Raw genomic sequence first — 17,105 nt, 5'->3', positions numbered from 1 at the left:
TGAGACTTTTAAGGTGGTGTGATTGAATTCAGACTAGTGTAGTTTGTGCTGGCAGGAGTACTGGTTTTATTAATGTTTAACGCGCATTAGATTTGATCTCATATCACATTATTTTTATTCACCGTACTACATACATGTCGCGCTCCAGGGCTCCATGCCCTTACAAACTGTCGTATTTTCCCTTACAATATAATTTTACACCTTTTTTTTTTTTTTCAAACGTGTTTATTTATGTAGTTTAACATGTTATATTGCACATGTGTTTCGTTATATCATATATATTGTTAATTCACATTTTGTTGTGAGATACTGAGTTGCTCGACGTGAATGAGGTTTATTATGAAAAATGAAGTCGCTTGGACGTTCACTGTAGAAGGAAAAAATACATGCAAATAGAATTAAGTAGTATAATACATTTTCTTATTCAAATTATTAGTTCATTTTCTGCATTAAATTATTGTTGGTAATATACTGATCAAAGGGATAACCACAAACCTGTCTTTTTTCATTTTCTCCTTTTATACTTAACTTCTTTATACCACATAATCATTGGTAATATAATGCATCAAAGCAAGTGAGCCGTTTGAGCGCCAGCTTTCAAATGAGTTGAGCCGAAAAAGCCGCTTCTCTAAAAAGAGACGGACTTCCTTTCACTACACAACTACCACAAAATGATGCATAATGGGAAATCCCCCAGGCGGCAGACGCATACGCACAGTAGCATCGAACCGCTCGCTTCGTTTGCAACGAAAAAAACGATACCGAGATAGAGGCTACCGCGGCGAACTTGTTTGACTCGATTGATTTGCCGTTTGGTGATAGTCGGTGTATACCGGATGGTACCCATCATTGACTAATTTGCGTTTTAAATAAGGGGTGCGCATTATACACGAATAAATACCCTTCTCACCTTTTAAAGCCCTGACCCATTTTCATGCCTGTAAAATACAAAACACATTTTCTATGTGATCTCTGTCAATGGCACTGAATATTAAGTAGATCTTTGACGTCAAAAGCAGCCATTTTATGAAGAAGTGAATTCTAGGGCTGCAACAACTCATCCATTAAATTTGGTTATTGGAAGTGTTGGAAACTCATGAGATCATAAATGTGGTGTATCACGTGATGTATGAGCCATTAAGTACTTCAATCAATGCGAATAGGTTTTCATAAGTCATTGTACTTTTTCTAAAAAAAAATCTATTTATTCCATCTATACAAACAAATTTGACATGCAAGTTTTAATTTTGTAGTGTGTGACCATTTCATCATGAAACCGGAATTTTCAAGGGGACAGAAAGAGCTGCATTAGCTCAGGAGGTAGAGCGCTTGTTTTGCGGTCAAGAGGTCGCAGGTTCGATTCCCGGCTCCTCTGTGTTATGTGTTGAAGTGTCCTTGGGCAAGTGACTGAATCCCTAATGCCCCCGATAGCAGGTAGTTGTCTTGCATGGCTAACGCTGCTATCGGTTAGTGTGTGAAGCAGATTGTAAAATGCTTTGGGAGGTCAGAATTGATCATTATTAATTAAATAATTATTGTCAACTCTACACAAGGGGCAGATACTTCAGGACATTTGATATCATTTTTCATAGTGGGAATGTTTACCATTTTCAAAGATTGAACCCTAAAAAACGAATTTGTTGACAATATTTTGTAAAATGGCTTTAAATTTTTGATATATATTTTTGTGGATAAAATAATTTGCTACACATCATTGTGTGTATTGCTATTTCTCGTTTGTTTGTATGATAAGTCCAAATGGAATATGATCTTTCGTTAAGGCGATAGGAAAAGGGTATTTTACATATTTGCTGATTAATGATAAATGGTCTGCATTTATACAGCGCTTTTCGAGTCAATGAAGCGCTCCCAAAGCGCTTTACAATGTGCTCCACACTTACCCATTCACACACACACTCACACACCAATAGCGGCCATGCAAGGCACCAACCTGCTTATTGGGGGCATAGGTTATTCATATGCTATAGAATAGAAGTGTGTTTTAAGCTTAGATTTAAACATTTCCCCTGAGGTTGCAGATCCAATCTGCAAGAGGTAGAGCGCTCGTCTTGGGATCAAGAGATCGCAGGTTCGATTCCCGGCTTCGTGTTATATGTCGATATATAAGTGTCCTTGGGCAAGACACTGAATCCCTAATGCCCCGAATAAGCAGGTAGGCGCCTTGTATGGCTGCATGGCTGCTATTGGTGTGTGTGTGTGTGTGTGTGTGTGTGTGTGTGAATGGGTAAGTGTGAAGCACATTGTAAAGCGCTTTGGGAGGTCTTCATTGACTTGAAAAGTGCTAGCATTAAAAACTAACAAATTAATAAAGTAAAACAAAACAATGACAAATAAAAACAATTAGAAATCAATAAAACGATATCGAAAAAATGTTTTTGTGATAACAATATTATTTTTGAAAAAGTATCGATTTTTTTTAATTAGCACATTATAAAAATTCACCTATATTTTAAATAAGATCTTTTTTTAATTGTTTTTTTACAGCAATGTAAAAATATATATAATTAAAAATTGAAAAAAACTAAAACAAAAATGTATTTTTTTTTTTTACTACAAAATTGAAAAATGAAATCAGGTATATTGCATATATTTCAACTTTTCTGTTTTATGCAGTAGAATATTCCGTTTTGTGCATTTGTTCCGTCCGTTGAAAACTGCAGTTTTCCAACAAAGTCAAGGAAATTAAAAATGTTTTTCAGAAATCCGATTCATCGATTATTTTCATAAATCCTTCCTTGCGGCCCTAGTGAATTCTCTTCATTTATGAGTATTTTGACCCTGTGGGACTATATCCACTTGCATTTTTTTGTTCATTTTATGGCAACAAAAGCTGCGTGTCCAGTGCTAAAGAGATGAGCTCTGACAAATCCTGAGCAGGAGTGGGGCGGGGGGTGGGGGGTGGGGTGATATCTGGGGGGGTCTGCGTGGGAGGTGTCACATGAGAGATCCTGTGCCGTAATCCCATGCCACTGCGTACTTGTGTCGCTACGGCAACATATTTCATGACACAATTTTTTAGCAACCTAGGTTTACAATTTTGTAATGTGTTCTAATTAGTTAGCATATATTTTAAGGTTTGAAATTGTGTTCATGCCACACATGTACCTTGGAGCGTTCCTTGAGGTCATGTCCTATTTCTACTTAAAGGGACCGTGTGCAATATTTAGCACTTTCTAGTGGTAAAATACCACCATTCATTACAAAAAACAAGTAAAAATACATGATCTATGAAATAAAAGTTCATTTTTAAAAAAATACTCTGTATTTTACATAACATGAGCCTCACCCAGAGGGCAAACACCTTTGTCCGTCATCTTGTTTCTACAGGTGCCCCCAAAAACCTTATTTTTACTTTTCCGACTTTTCCATTTTCTAGTTTATTTTTCTTCTTTTCCTTTTGTCTCCTTCTGTATTGTCTTTATTTTTGTCCTTCCTTTTTTGGCTTTTTCCTTCATTCGGTCTTTCCTTATTTATTTTCATCTGTCTTTTCTTTTCTTTTCTTTTTTTCCCTGTACTTTTCTCGCTATGTTTTCTTGAAGACTGGTCAAAAACTGAAGAAAAATGTCGCTTTTTGGTCAATCTGAGTCTCTGTAGTCTGTAATCTTGTGTTTTTTGGTTACGCTATACAAGTGGTCACATTTTATAAACGGTCCCTTTAAAAATGACGATGTTGATTTAAGTAATGAGCAAAATGTTGATTTAAATATTGGGCAAAAATACATCAACTCTCATATAAATGTGCATTTTTTAAAAATGCTTGTCAATTAAGATTTGCATTTTTGACATAACATAAAGCTCAAAGTGAGCTGACTTGATTGTCGCCCTTCTTGCTGCTACGGGTACCCCTAAAAACCATGTGAAATGTTAGGCAAAATAAAGAGAATGATACCGTTTGTTACTTTGTACTGTAGTTTTTTCTTATGATACCGTTTGTTACTTTGTACTGTAGTTTTTTCTTGTGATGTTTAGCACTTATTTTCGGTTGTGCTACACAATACAGCAACAACGTCTTGTGGTCAATTATTACACACTGTCCCTTTAATGAACTAATTCCGACAATGATTACAGCATCTACTCAACTGCTTGCAGCCAGCTACATCCCATCGGCCAGATATCCGTAAATAATCGATTTTATTTGTTGCAACTCTGATTTCAAGAGTCATATTTGTTCTATCCCGATAGGGCTGGAAAATTTTGGGAAAAACTTAATTGCAATTTTTCAGACTTGTATTACAATTTTCGTTTTTTTTTTAAGTGCATTTTCTGCGCTAGTTCTTTTTTGTGATAATCATAATGACTTAATTCGAGATGATGTCCATGGAGACAAAATACGATTGTAACAAAATAACTATAGCTCTACAAATAAAAAAACTGAATTGCAGGTGATATAAATGGTCTTTATTGACATACAAAAGGTATAACAACATTTAAGGGCTTCTTTCAGAGTAAGAAAGCGATTTAAAGAGCGGCTGGCTAGCTGCTCTCTAGCATTGGGTAATCAAGACTTCCACAAGGTCTCCTTGTTGATTCAAATGAAAGGGTCACGAATCTAGCGGTTTCCCAAGAGTTTTAGGTCATCTGTTTCGTGGGTAATGAAGCTGGCCTTGGTGACTAGCCAGGCTCGGCAGGGGTGGCTTGTCAGAGTCGTTAGCCTAGATGTTGCAAGAGGCGGAACCTGCAGCCTCGCTATTGCTTTTTATCCCGACACTGTCTCACTCGACTCTCAGATGGAATAACAATCCACGGAGCACCCTCTGGTGCTCACTCTATGGGAGCCTCTTCGGATTTTCTTCAGAGACTGATTCAATTGATTTCTTTTTTCTTTTTTCAATGTTACAAGCGGCTAAGGGTACTAGCTGTGGCGTCGCGCTGTCATTTGTTCTTCTGGCAAACTTTGCCCGGCCTTTCGGCCTTGAAATTGCTTCAATTTGGCCTTGAAAAAGGCGTACAAACCCTGTATTACACGATCGCACTGCGTCACATCGCAATGTTTATTCGATTTCTGTCAATCGTGCGGCACTGATATTTCAAGTCGGGAAATGTCTTAAAGGCCAGGGCTTCGAATGCCAGGTAAACGGCCAATTAGAGAGAATTTGCTGCACCGTTGCCCTGCAGCACCCCGGGGTCCCGGTCGCAAGGTGGGCCAACGGGAAAGTGCTCTTCTGTCTCGTTCCGTCACGGCAGATCAACTCCGGCTGTATGACCGCACCGCACAGCTGTCTTAAGTGATCGTGTCAGGCAGATGAACCTGACAAATGCACTCAGCCCGTAAACCTCAGCGTGAGACTGCTGAGGTTCCGCGCTTCGAAGCGCTTTTTCGCTTTACTCAGTCAGCCGGGTGAGCAATTCCGGGTTCTCGCTGCAAAACATCCGGGGAGAAAAATGAAAAATACAGTGCTACCTTGACCTACGAAGTGGTCAGATTACGAAGCTGACCATCCGCCTTATAATACAGTGCGCCTTATTTATTGATCAATATTAATTTGCAAAGTCTTGCAACTAACTTGCAGCCGCCGACTCGATTTTTCCCCGAACGCCAAGTAGTCTGCGGTGTATGCTGGGATTTATTTACTGGCGTTTCATTGGCTAACCAATGTGTCAATCATCATTTGAATGGATCACTATTGGCTAAAGTTATTCGGAGGTCAAGGGGAGGATCCTTTTTATCATTTACAGGCTGGCATTGGCTCGAACGGCAAAACAAAGCCTGCAATTGGCCCAAAAAGATGTGTCAATCATCAGTTGAATCGATCACTATTGGATAAAGTTATTCAGAGGTCAAGGGGCGGATCCTTTTTATCATTTACAGGCTGGCATTGGCTCGAACGGCAAAACAAAGCCTGCAATTGGCCAAAAAAGATGAATGCGTATAGCACGTGGCTGACGGCATACAGAAAGCATTTTTTTTACTATTTTGTATTTGTAAATATTTGATTCTCCTGGATTTACTAAACTCACGGATATAAGAGGACCACGGCTGCACATTACTATGAACACAACGACTTAGGTGAGCTACTCCGGCTATATATAGTATCCCTGTATCTTGTTTGAGGCTGAACTCGATGTTTCTGTGATAAGCGGTGCAGATAATGGATGGAATGGAGTGTCTATTTTTAAATTCAACTCAATTCCAAGTGTTTATTGTCATATACAGTAAAGTTGCGAGCGAAAAAGGAAATAGAAACTAAGGAATGGTTGGCATTTCTTGAATCCCAAGACTTGAACCTTCCGAATTATATTAGGAACGATGCATTTGAGTGACATCGTACAGACACTGTTTCCGTATATGTCTGAGACACGTATTTGCTTCTTTGCAAGCTTTGGGAATGTTAAGGGGGTAAGAAGTTGGACTGAACTATCTGACTGTTTTGTCCACGTTCCCATTGTAGCGCCTTATAACCCGGTGCGCCTTATAGTGCGGAAAATACGGTAACTGGGCTAATCCGTTCGGAAAATAGATTACCAGTTCTGGGTCATTGTGATCTTTTTTTTTTTTAGTAAAATTATTTTTTTAGGTGTTGCCAGAGTCTATGTAACCCTAGTTTTATTAATTAACCAGGTAAGAACTGAGTAATGTGATACTTTTTATTTTAGAAATTCAATTTTCAGGTAATGAATGGGCTTCATGGACGAAAAATCTATCCAAGTATTCATCATTATTTTTAAGCATTTAATCGAGGGCATAGAAGGAGCTTTTCTTATATTTGTATTTTTATGCTGTTTGTCTTGCTGTCGGTCACCCCTCCCGAGGGATATATGACCAGGGTAGATGGATAGAATGCGACTCTTTTCATGTATTAAACAAATGTATTTCTAAATATTTGTATTGATTTTTATTTTACAGGAAATACAACAAACTAAATTCCAACTAAAGGATTTCATAAAGCAAAAAAGTGCTTTGTTTTTAACTGTCACCCAAATTGTGAGGGGTTTCCTGCGATTTTGGATATTGCAAAAAATGTTCTTTTCCTAGAAATAATACTCTAACATTCAACAGTTTCGTTGTTTTGTTTGTTGTTAACAAAACTTTTTAGTCTTTTAGATCATTTCCATTTTAAGTATTTTTTTTGTTTTACCTGGACAGCTAAATGAATCATTTTGATGTTTTTTTTTAACGCGATTCAGTTATCTCTTTTCGCTTATTAGGATCGCACACCCCTGCCAATATTTTTTTTTATACTTTTTTAAAATAATGTATTATATTTCAACTCTTTAAATTTATTTATTTTGTTAAGGAAAATGGGAAAAATACTGCTATGTGTCTGTGAACTACGAATAACCGAATTTCACAATTTTTTGGAAATGTTCTATGTGACCATTACATGTTGCCTTAAAATGAGTGCTACAAAGCACAAGGATGAAAACAAACAAGCCCATCTAGGTTTTTGGTTTTGGGTGGTACCCGTAGCAGCACGACAAGGGACAATCATGTTAGCTCCCTTAAGAGTAGCCTCATGTAAATATACATATTTCTTGACTTATGAGTATTTTTTTTTAAAAATACACATTTTTTGGTGATATTTCATGTATTTTATTATTTTTTTTTTTAACCACTAGGAGGTGCTAAATCAAGAGTCTTAAACTCACAGCCCAGGGGGCCAGATGTGGCCCACGCGTTGATCGTTTGAGGCTCCTGTTTTATTTTGAAAATTTGAAAGAACAGTATGGTTAGCGCGTGTGCGGCACAGTTCTGAGGTCGTGGGAACCTCCTGCATGGGTTCAAATCCAGCTCCCGACCTTACTGTGCGGAGTTTGTATGTTCTCCCCGTGCTTGCGTGGGTTTCCTCCGGGTACTCCGGTTTCCTCCCACATTCCAAAGACATGCATGTCAGGTGAATTGTCCGGTCCAAATTGTCCCTAGGTGTGAATGAGCGAATGAGTTGTCTGTCCCCGTGTGCCCTGCGATTGGCTGGCAACCAGTTCAGGGTGTCTCCTGCCCACTGCCCGATGATTGCTGGGATGGGCTCCAGCACCCCCGCGACCCTACTGAGGATAAGCGGTGCAGCTGATGAGATGAGTATGTATTATTTGAGCACTAGACGTTATAAGAGGCAGCAAAAAACAAAGAATACAAACTTGGGAGACTTGAATTGACCCCAAAAACTTTTTTTTTTTTTAAACTTTTTCTTGCCGAGCCATTTCCAACATTTTTGGTTTTTAGGCCACCGGTAGAAGTAACATTAAAATTTAAAAAATAATCTAAACCCCTATGACTATTTAAAAAAAAAAAGATATTTCATCTAGTTTTTGCTAAGTATTTAACCCTCCTGTTGGGTAAAAATAACTCCATGTTTTGTTGTTAAAAACTTAGAAAAAATCCCTACATGATATAACTCTTATAACTCTTAAATTGGTCCCAAAAGAAGAAAAACATGATTTTATTATTTGCATGTAAACTTAAAAAATATATATATTAAAAAATAAATATATATGTGTATATGTCCTTTAAATATTTTTTCAATGAATTACATTTTTACCACAAGGAGGCACTGAATAATACACTCTGTCCCTTTAAGTGCAATCTTAATGGATAATCGATCCATGTATTCTAAACCAATTTTGATTCACAAGGTTTTTCTTTTCCCTTATTTTGTGTAGAACATCCATCCATTATCTGCAATGCTTATCCTCAGTCAAGTCGCGGGGGAGGTGGAGCCCATCCCAGCTATCTTCGGGCAGGGGACACCCTCAACTGGTCTCAGGGCACACAGGGACAGACAATTCACTGGCTCATTCACACCTAGGGACAATTTGGACCGGCCAATTCACCTGACATGCATGTTTTTGGAATGTGGGAGGAAACCGGAGTGCTTGGAGGAAACCCGCGCAAGCACGGGGAGAACATGCAAACTCCACACAGGGGGTTCGATCTCATGACCTCAGAACAGTGCCGCACACGCACTAACCACTGCACCACCGTGCTGCCCCTTGTGTAGAACATTTTCAACCATATTTGAAGCCGGTGGAATGTTTTCAGCAAAACTTTTTTTGTTACCCAACCTCACACAGACCCTAGCTCCGATGCCCCCCAGTCAAACCAGTTCAAGACCCCCGCGCTAAATAATACACAATCTCCCTTTCATAATATTGATGACGTGCGGACTTCATTCAGCAATTTAACAAATCGATTTTCCCCATTTGTAGATTAAGTGACCTAGTTAATCTACAAATGGGGAAAAAAACGATGGTAAGCTTTTCTAGAAACGGTTACTGTTCAGTTTGTGTTTCCTGGTAAAGGCACCCGCAAATGCAAAGAATGAACGACGGCCGGATTTCTCCGCAGCGCCTCGAGTTGTCGAAAGCGAACGCGACTCAATCACTTAAGTCGGAGGCGGAGAGGTCTGCGCCGCACGCCATCCGCCATTCCTCGTCCTTTGCCGCCGGAGATTTACCGCAAATCTTTGCCGCTCCGAGTGGTTCCGCCCAAGGCGGGATGCGAACGGGGCGGGGACGGGCTGGCTTCGACCCAAATGCATGCCGGGATCGTGCTGCTCTTTATTTTAAGCCTTCCCTGTAGACATGTCCTGTTTTTGTGTCGGGTTTTTTCCCCCCTCCCCCACTCGGTTATGTGCGTCTGGACCTACACAGTCTGTTGCTCACCTTTTTATGTGAGCATTCTTCTCATCTACCGTGAATTAGGGATGCGACCATAAGCAACCAATCGGTCAACTATTTTTTCAATGAATCCGATTTCTTATACATTTTTATTTCCTCTTTAGATAGATACTTTATTCATCCCTGTAGGGAAATTCACACTTCCAGCAATATCCTTGTGTTGATTATTATCAGACTAACAGTATGGCCTCATGGTGCTGTGTTGTAGTTTAGCCACAGCGGAGTGGATGACGTCATACGCTAGGCCAAAAGTTGGACGTCCTTGCAGCAGATGGAAATCTTTGTGCCTAGGGTTACACCACCTCGTGTTAGCAAGTCCTCCTATCTGCTTCCCGCAGGCTTTTGTGTCTTCAACAGTGCGGTAGCTCTACGTTAGCGTCCGGGATGCTAGACCTGAGCCACTTTTCCGTAAAACACAGCAAACTGCACTCCCTGTACGCTTTGACGTTTTTCACCAGCACGGCCAGTGCGTCGGTCTTATTTGGTAGAGAATTCACAATTCCCGTGATTACGGACGGTACCTGAGACTTATAACGGCGCTAGCCGATTAGCTAGCTCCTGCTCTCCATCCACGATAGGGCCCCCTCATCACGCCGGCACGCGAATTCTTCAGGGCAAGGAGTTGATTCCTCGAATGAACGCAGTTTTGTACGTTAAAACCCATAACCATAGGATAGAGAGTCATCCAAAGTGTAGTTGTCAAACGGGACAAAAATCACAGAAGCAGACACTTAAAACAATAAATCACAAAAAGTGCGAAATAACATTGAGCTGCTGGAAAGGCTGCCGCTCGTGGCGGCAGCGCTTTGATCTTTATTTAAATATTGACGTTTCGGGCAGACAAAATATTGCATAAAACAAAAGAATAGTCTGTAACATCAAAAAACAAAAAAAATCCAAGTGTTTGTCAATAAACAAAATATGCATAGAAATTTATGCTAATATGTAAGATACTCGGGCAGCACGGCGGAGCAGTGGTTGGCGCGTGTGCGGCACAGTTCTGAGGTCATGAGATCGGACCACCTGTGTGGAGTTTGCATGTTCTCCCCGTGCTTGTGCAGGTTTCCTCCGGGCACTCCGGTTTCCTCCCACATTCCAAAAACATGCATGTCAGGTGAATTGGCCGGTCCAAATTGTCCCTAGGTGTGAATGAGCGAGCGAGTTGTCTGTCCCTGTGTGCCCTGCGATTGGCTGGCAAGCAGTTGAGGGTGTCCACTGCCCAAAGACAGCTGGGATGGGCTCTGGCACCCCCGTGACCCTACTGAGGATAAGCGCTGCAGATCATGGATACTCTTTTCCTACCACCTTATCCAAAGATCCTATTTGGACTACATTTCATTGAACAATGACGATAAAGAGGAAATCAATTGAATTCAAAATCCGCAAAGGAGTGAGGCAGCAATAACCGAAGCGTGAAGTAGCGAAGGGTCTCCGTAAATGAGAAAAATCAAATATTTAAAAAGATAAGCTCTGCAGATGCTGTCTGGGTGAAATGTGTCTTGAATTGTTCTCTAAATGACAGGGCAGTCCGAGCTTTGACGTTTACACCAAATGTAATGTTTCTGTGCAAAATGTTGACATTTCCTCGTTCGCCGAGCTGCGAGGGGAAACGGCCTGAAAGACTCCAGTCATGTTCTTTTTAATGTCAGATTTCGAAAAACGTTTCATTTCTCATTTCATGCCGACAGTGCATTTAGCAGGAAATACAGTTTGTATTTATATATACATTTAAAATGTAAATATTAAGATTTTTTCAGAGAAAATAATTATTAAATTATTTTCTAATATTACTTTTCATTTTATCATATTCACATTTTGGAAAAATTGGTATTTATGTTGTTTGTGTTTGATGAAGCAAATGACAAAGTTATTGTTGAGTTGATATACTGTAAATTCCGGACTATAAAGCGCACCTGATTATAAGCCGCACCCACTACATTTTAAGAGGAAAACCGATTTTGTACTCACACAAGCTGCACTTGTATATAAGCCGCATGCGCCCACATTAAAAAAAATTGTCACACAAACACAAAATTAACCCAAACCCGACTTCAAGTCCCGCGATTGAAACTAAATATCCTTCATTAAAGTATACAGTCCAAAAACCACAGCCGGCAAAATGAACGGAAAACGATACCGGTACTTAAGGTTTGATGCAGACCTGCAGAGTTCGGGTCCTGTTGAAAGTAATCCAAGGAAAAAAGTGTATATTTCCAAAGGTAAGGGTGGGAAGAATATATATCCACTATTGTCCGCCGCGTCCACAAGCACTCACCTTTTACCGGTCCCCACTTCCCGTCAGCCCGCGTTTTTTTCGCCCCTTCTTTTTTATTCGCCCGTGCAAAACATATCAGAATAAGTGTCTGAAAAAAATACATACAAAACTATACAGTTGCAAATACATATCATACATGGTTACACATATTTACAAAGAAAGACAGTACACCGAGAGAGTTTTCAAAGCTTTAATAATAATAATAATATAACGTGCTTCGTTTTGCTTTCGCTTTTAATATAGGTGTACGAAGTGTTTTAGCCCTTTTTTTTATTTTTACACGTTCATGTTAGCGTAATCTTTCATACGGAAGATTACGATAACGCGACCGTACGATTAGCCTGGGTTAGCTTTCTGTTTACGTTAAACATTCAAGGTAAACATTGAGGGTGTTGGAACGGAGCCCCCTTTCCAATGAACCGCTCACCACTTGTTGTGGAGACCCGGGTGCTAAATGACTTGTAAACGACCTGATTTTTTTATTTTTACACGATCATGTTAGCGTGTTTCTTTTTTTATTGATTTTTTTTTTTTTTCAACTGCTTATTCCCACAAACTTTGAAGTTGCTTGATTCCATTCCAATTCTTGAAAGTAGATTTGCTTTTATATTTATTTTCTATCTGACGAAGCAAATTTAACAAATAGAGTGATATTATTTTCTTTGAAAATTTCTGCATTTGTTTACAGTAATTAGTGACACCAATATATATTTATTTTCCAACCGCTTACTTTCACAAAGGTCGTGGAGTTGTTGACGCTATTTCAGAAATCCTTTTGTAACGATACAGGAACATGTATTTACTAGCTGCAACTAACTTTTATAACTGTCGCTTTTTCACCAAAACCATTAGTCAAATCATTTGATAATTAATTCTTTCTTTAGCATAGAGTTGATTTAATCATGTGAGAAATGATCATTTACTCAAGAAAATCGGTACCATGAAAAATGCATCTTTTATTGAAAATACGGTAATACTGAAACCATATAGACACTGTTCTCAATCGGTGGAGACATAAATTAATAAATAAACCTGTGTCCATTTTTTTTAAGGACGGACAGATGAATGATGAATTAAAGTCAAGCAGACATTTTTTTTCTCCTTGTAAACAAAGAACAGGCTCAGTAGCCGCATTAGAACAATAATAAAAAAAAATTGACATGCATTTGAGCCCTGCGACTGGCTTGGCAACCAGTTCAGGGTGTCCCCTGCCCACTGCCTGAAGGTGGCTGGGATGGGCCCCAGCACCCCCGCGACCCTCCTCAGGATAGGCGGTGCAGATCATGGATGGACATGCATTTGACTTGAAATTTTGTGAAGTATATTCAGTGGTCAACTGCAGTGTCTGTCACAAAAATAGTCAACGATTCTCAACAGTTTGAAATCAATTGAATTGTTGGTTTTAATGTTTTAGACTGCATGATATTCGTTTCAAATATGTTTGTCAGGAAGAGTCTGTCATCGCGCTCAAGCGCTCTCTCGTAGCAATCAAATGTGTATAAAATTTGCGCGAATGTTGAACGTAACATGAATTTTACCGAGGCGAGTCAGACTCGTTCAACTGTCCGACGCGCTCTTTTAATGTTCATGCCTTACCGATCTACTGCCACACGCAGTCTGTTTTGCAAACTTATGCTTGAAGTTGTTGCCGTCGTTCCTATGTTACCGCTCGAGACGGAGAAGCGCAGCAGAGATTGTAATTTTTTAAGATGCCTCAGAGTTGAAAAACCATGTTTGGCGACAATGGAAGTCATTGTCGACTATTTTGATTGATTTTTGGCGACCTCATTGTTGCAGCCCTAGTATTTGCTGGTGATGTGCCATTCGTGAATGAAATGGCTCTATGAGCCAGCTCTTTGACGTGAACGATGAGAGCCGGCTCTCCATCAATAAGGGAACGGCTCCTTCAAAATGAAACACTCTCTGTTTCGTTCTGTCTTTTTTTCGGTCTCTTTCTTTTTCTCTTTTGCTCTGTCTCTCTCTCTCCTTCCTTCTTGTTTACGCTTGTTCGAACTCTAGTTCCACTCTCTTGTTTACTTGTTCTCTCTTGTTTGCTCTCTTGTTTACTTGTTCTCTCTCTCTCTCTCGCTTTCTTTGTCTCTCTCTCTCTCTCTCTCTCTAGTTTTCCCTTTCTCTTTCACTTGTTCTTTATCTCTTGCTCTCTCTCTTGAAGGGGCTAGTGAATGGTCAATATGAGTGGCGTCATCTCTGCGTTGTTTATCAAAAACAATTTGAACGTTTACATAAGGTGAATGTTCACTGTATCATGAAACGATAAAGGCTGTTATAATAGAATAGCAAAATTCATCCATTATTATCCATCCTTTATCTGCACCGCTTATCCTCAGTAGAATCGCGGGGGTGCTGGAGCCCATCCCAGCTATCTTCGGGCAGTGGGCAGGGGACACCCTGAACTGGTTGCCAGCCAATCGCAGGGCACACAGGGACAGACAATTTGCGCGCTCATTCACACCTAGGGACAATTTGGACCGGCCAATTCACCTGAAATGCATGTTTTTGGAATGTGGGAGGAAACCGGAGTGCCCGGAGGAAACCCACGCAAGCACGGGGAGAACATGCAAACTCCAAACAGGAGGTTCGGTCTCATGACCTCAGAACTGTGCTGCACATGCGTTAATTTGTGGTATTACTGTTTTAGTTTTGTAGTATTTCTGAAGTCATTTTTATGTAGTATTTCCATAATAGTATTTTTTTACTATTCCTGTAGTACTTTTGTTTTATTTTGAAAGTAGATTTTTTTTGTTGTTGTATATGTCTAATATTTTCTTGGTATTTTTGTATTACAGTAGTTTAATGATGATTGTACTTTTGTAGGCCGCCCAGCAAAATTCATATCAAAATGAACCCGGTGTCTAATATTAAAAAGAAAAGAATCGGAAAGAGCGGGCCGTTTTTCCTGGGCCTTGCTGAAAAAGCAAAAATTCCCATCGCTCGTCTTCATTCAAATGAATTCTATTGAGCAAAGTCTTGCGTTTGGGTCCTCCATCTACGAGAGCCCGTAAGCGAACGTGACCTTTTTTTTCTTCATCTACTCGGCCCGCTTAGCAAACACGCGAACGAGTCAGATCGGCGTTCGGCACGCGGTCTAACCAGCCGTTCTCCCCTTGTGGCCGCAGGCGGCATCACCCACGACACCTTCCAGAAGGAGCTGATGTGCTTCGACCCGGACGCCGACAAATGGACTCAGAAGGCGCCCATGACCACGGTGCGAGGCCTCCACTGCATGTGCACGGTGGGCGATCGCCTCTACGTCATCGGCGGCAACCACTTCCGGGGCACCAGCGACTACGACGACGTGCTGAGCTGCGAGTATTACTCCCCCGCTTTGGACTTGTGGACTCCCATCGCCGCCATGCTGCGGGGTCAGAGCGACGTGGGCGTGGCCGTCTTCGAGAACAAGATCTACGTGGTGGGCGGGTACTCCTGGAACAACCGCTGCATGGTGGAGATAGTCCAAAAATACGACCCCGAGAAAGACGAGTGGCACAAAGTCTTCGACTTGCCCGAGTCGCTGGGCGGGATTCGAGCCTGCACGCTAACGGTGTTCGCGCCCGACGATATTTCGGGATCGCCGTCCAGGGAGTCGCCCCTCTTGGCGCCTTGATGAGCGACGGGGGGGGGGTAGGAGCCCCCGTTTTGGTGGCGCCCTCTCAAACACGTAGACATTGTTTGCACTTCCCCCTTTCGGTCACGCCGTTTTGCAGCCTCCCCTCCCGCGGTTAAACCGACATCCCGCAATTTCTACCTTAATGTCGCGCGGCCGATTTTTCAATCGTGTCCGGCCAGGATAAGGGAAGTCGCCGATGGATTTTACGAGCCGTTTTTCGCCGTTCGGGGCGGAGAAGCCGAGGGGAACCGGGACAAGTTCGCGATTGCCACCAAACTGTTATCCAAAGCGGTGTTTTTTAAATTTAATAAAGATGGTTTTTAAATTACGAAAACGTTGATGGGGTTATTAACGCGGTTTTTGATTCACGGTGACACCGCTCTGCTGCAGATGGTTTACTGACGGTCTAAACCAGAGGCTCATGCGGGTGCTTAAAATCCTTGAAAACACATCAAGCGTTTTTAAGGGCAGAGACGATTTTCGAGCAAAATCCGATGTTTTTGTGAAATCTTTCACATTTCCAACTTGATGCGATCTCTTGAGTGAACGCCACAAGTGTCCCGCATGCACAGGCAGGGTTGGGTAGGGTTACTTTAACTTGATTACTTTCAATGACTTTTGGATGACTCCAATACCAAATATGCTAATAAAAGACAAAAGAAACTCGATATGAATAAAATGATGACTCACAACACGTGATAAGCTTTCTCTCCTGGCTTTGATCTCTTTGATCTCCGGCAAAACGAACATCAAATGCAACAGAAACAAAATGAAAATCAATCCAAACAGCTTGCCGACATAATTTTTGCCGCTCCATGTATTCTGTTACTCCCCAAGCCTGCACAAAATTGAGTCATTTTATTCATATTTAGTTTATTTTGTCTTTTATAAGCATATTTGGGATTGGATTCATCTAAAAGTAATTGAAAGTAATCAAGTTAAAGTAACACTACCCAACCCTGTGCACAGGACACCTGAGGTCACATGTAATGCGCTCCGTGTTTGGGGAAGTAGTCATGGATGTCAATGGTGGAGCATATCCAGCAATTTTAAAGTTTAGAAAGGAATGGAGGATTTTGACCTATGGCGTTTTCAATTGAATACCCTTTGTGTTTTTTGTCCGTCGTGGTTTTGATGTGTCCGCTTCCTCCCGCCTCGTTGAACGCAGGATAATGAATTTGCCTATCGATGACATACAGGTCGCATCAATGTGTCTCAACCATTCACACAGCAGTCTCTTTTTGGAATATCAGGTATGTATCAGATAGGACCACATATGAAAGCGGCCCGGGTCTGGTGTAAAAAATATGTGCTGTTCAGACAGACTTAAACAGATCGTTCTAGCAAAAATATCTGATTTTCCCGCAGTGTAAACTTAGCCGAGGTTTGACAAGTTTTTGAATTTTTGTAGTGCTTGTTAACACTTAAAATTGTCATGTTTCTCAGCAGTCTGACCACGATGTCGACTTCATTTTAGTCATCGAATCGACAACAAAAAAAAACGGTCTGTTTGATTGGCGCTGCACTGTGGTGTGACTTTTGCTTCCTATACAGCGCGAGTCCCTA

The 17,105-nt window shown here is 40.8% G+C and overlaps 1 protein-coding gene across 7 annotated transcripts in view; it reads left to right on the top strand.

Moving 5' to 3' along the window:
* The window catches only part of klhl13 (kelch-like family member 13), a 41,243-nt gene extending 25,083 nt beyond the window's left edge, over nucleotides 1–16,160 (top strand). For 2 of the 7 annotated variants that reach the window (XM_088321199.1, XM_088321200.1), the window contains exon 8: nucleotides 15,049–16,149. In XM_088321199.1, the coding sequence (XP_088177325.1) occupies nucleotides 15,049–15,536 (488 nt within the window). In that variant the 3' untranslated portion in view covers nucleotides 15,537–16,149. Of the gene's footprint in view, nucleotides 1–15,048 lie in introns of all 7 variants that reach the window. The other 5 variants (XM_088321201.1, XM_088321196.1, XM_088321195.1 and 2 more) reach the window with 5 other exon arrangements.
* The last annotated feature ends 945 nt before the right edge of the window (nucleotides 16,161–17,105 follow it).

Source organism: Urocampus carinirostris, chromosome 17 (genome assembly GCF_059441175.1).
Source record: "Urocampus carinirostris isolate Australia breed hairy pipefish chromosome 17, RoL_Ucar_1.0, whole genome shotgun sequence".
NCBI lineage: Eukaryota > Metazoa > Chordata > Actinopteri > Syngnathiformes > Syngnathidae > Urocampus > Urocampus carinirostris.
Note: the sequence above shows the minus strand (reverse complement) of the source record. Positions and strands in the feature narration are given on the sequence as shown.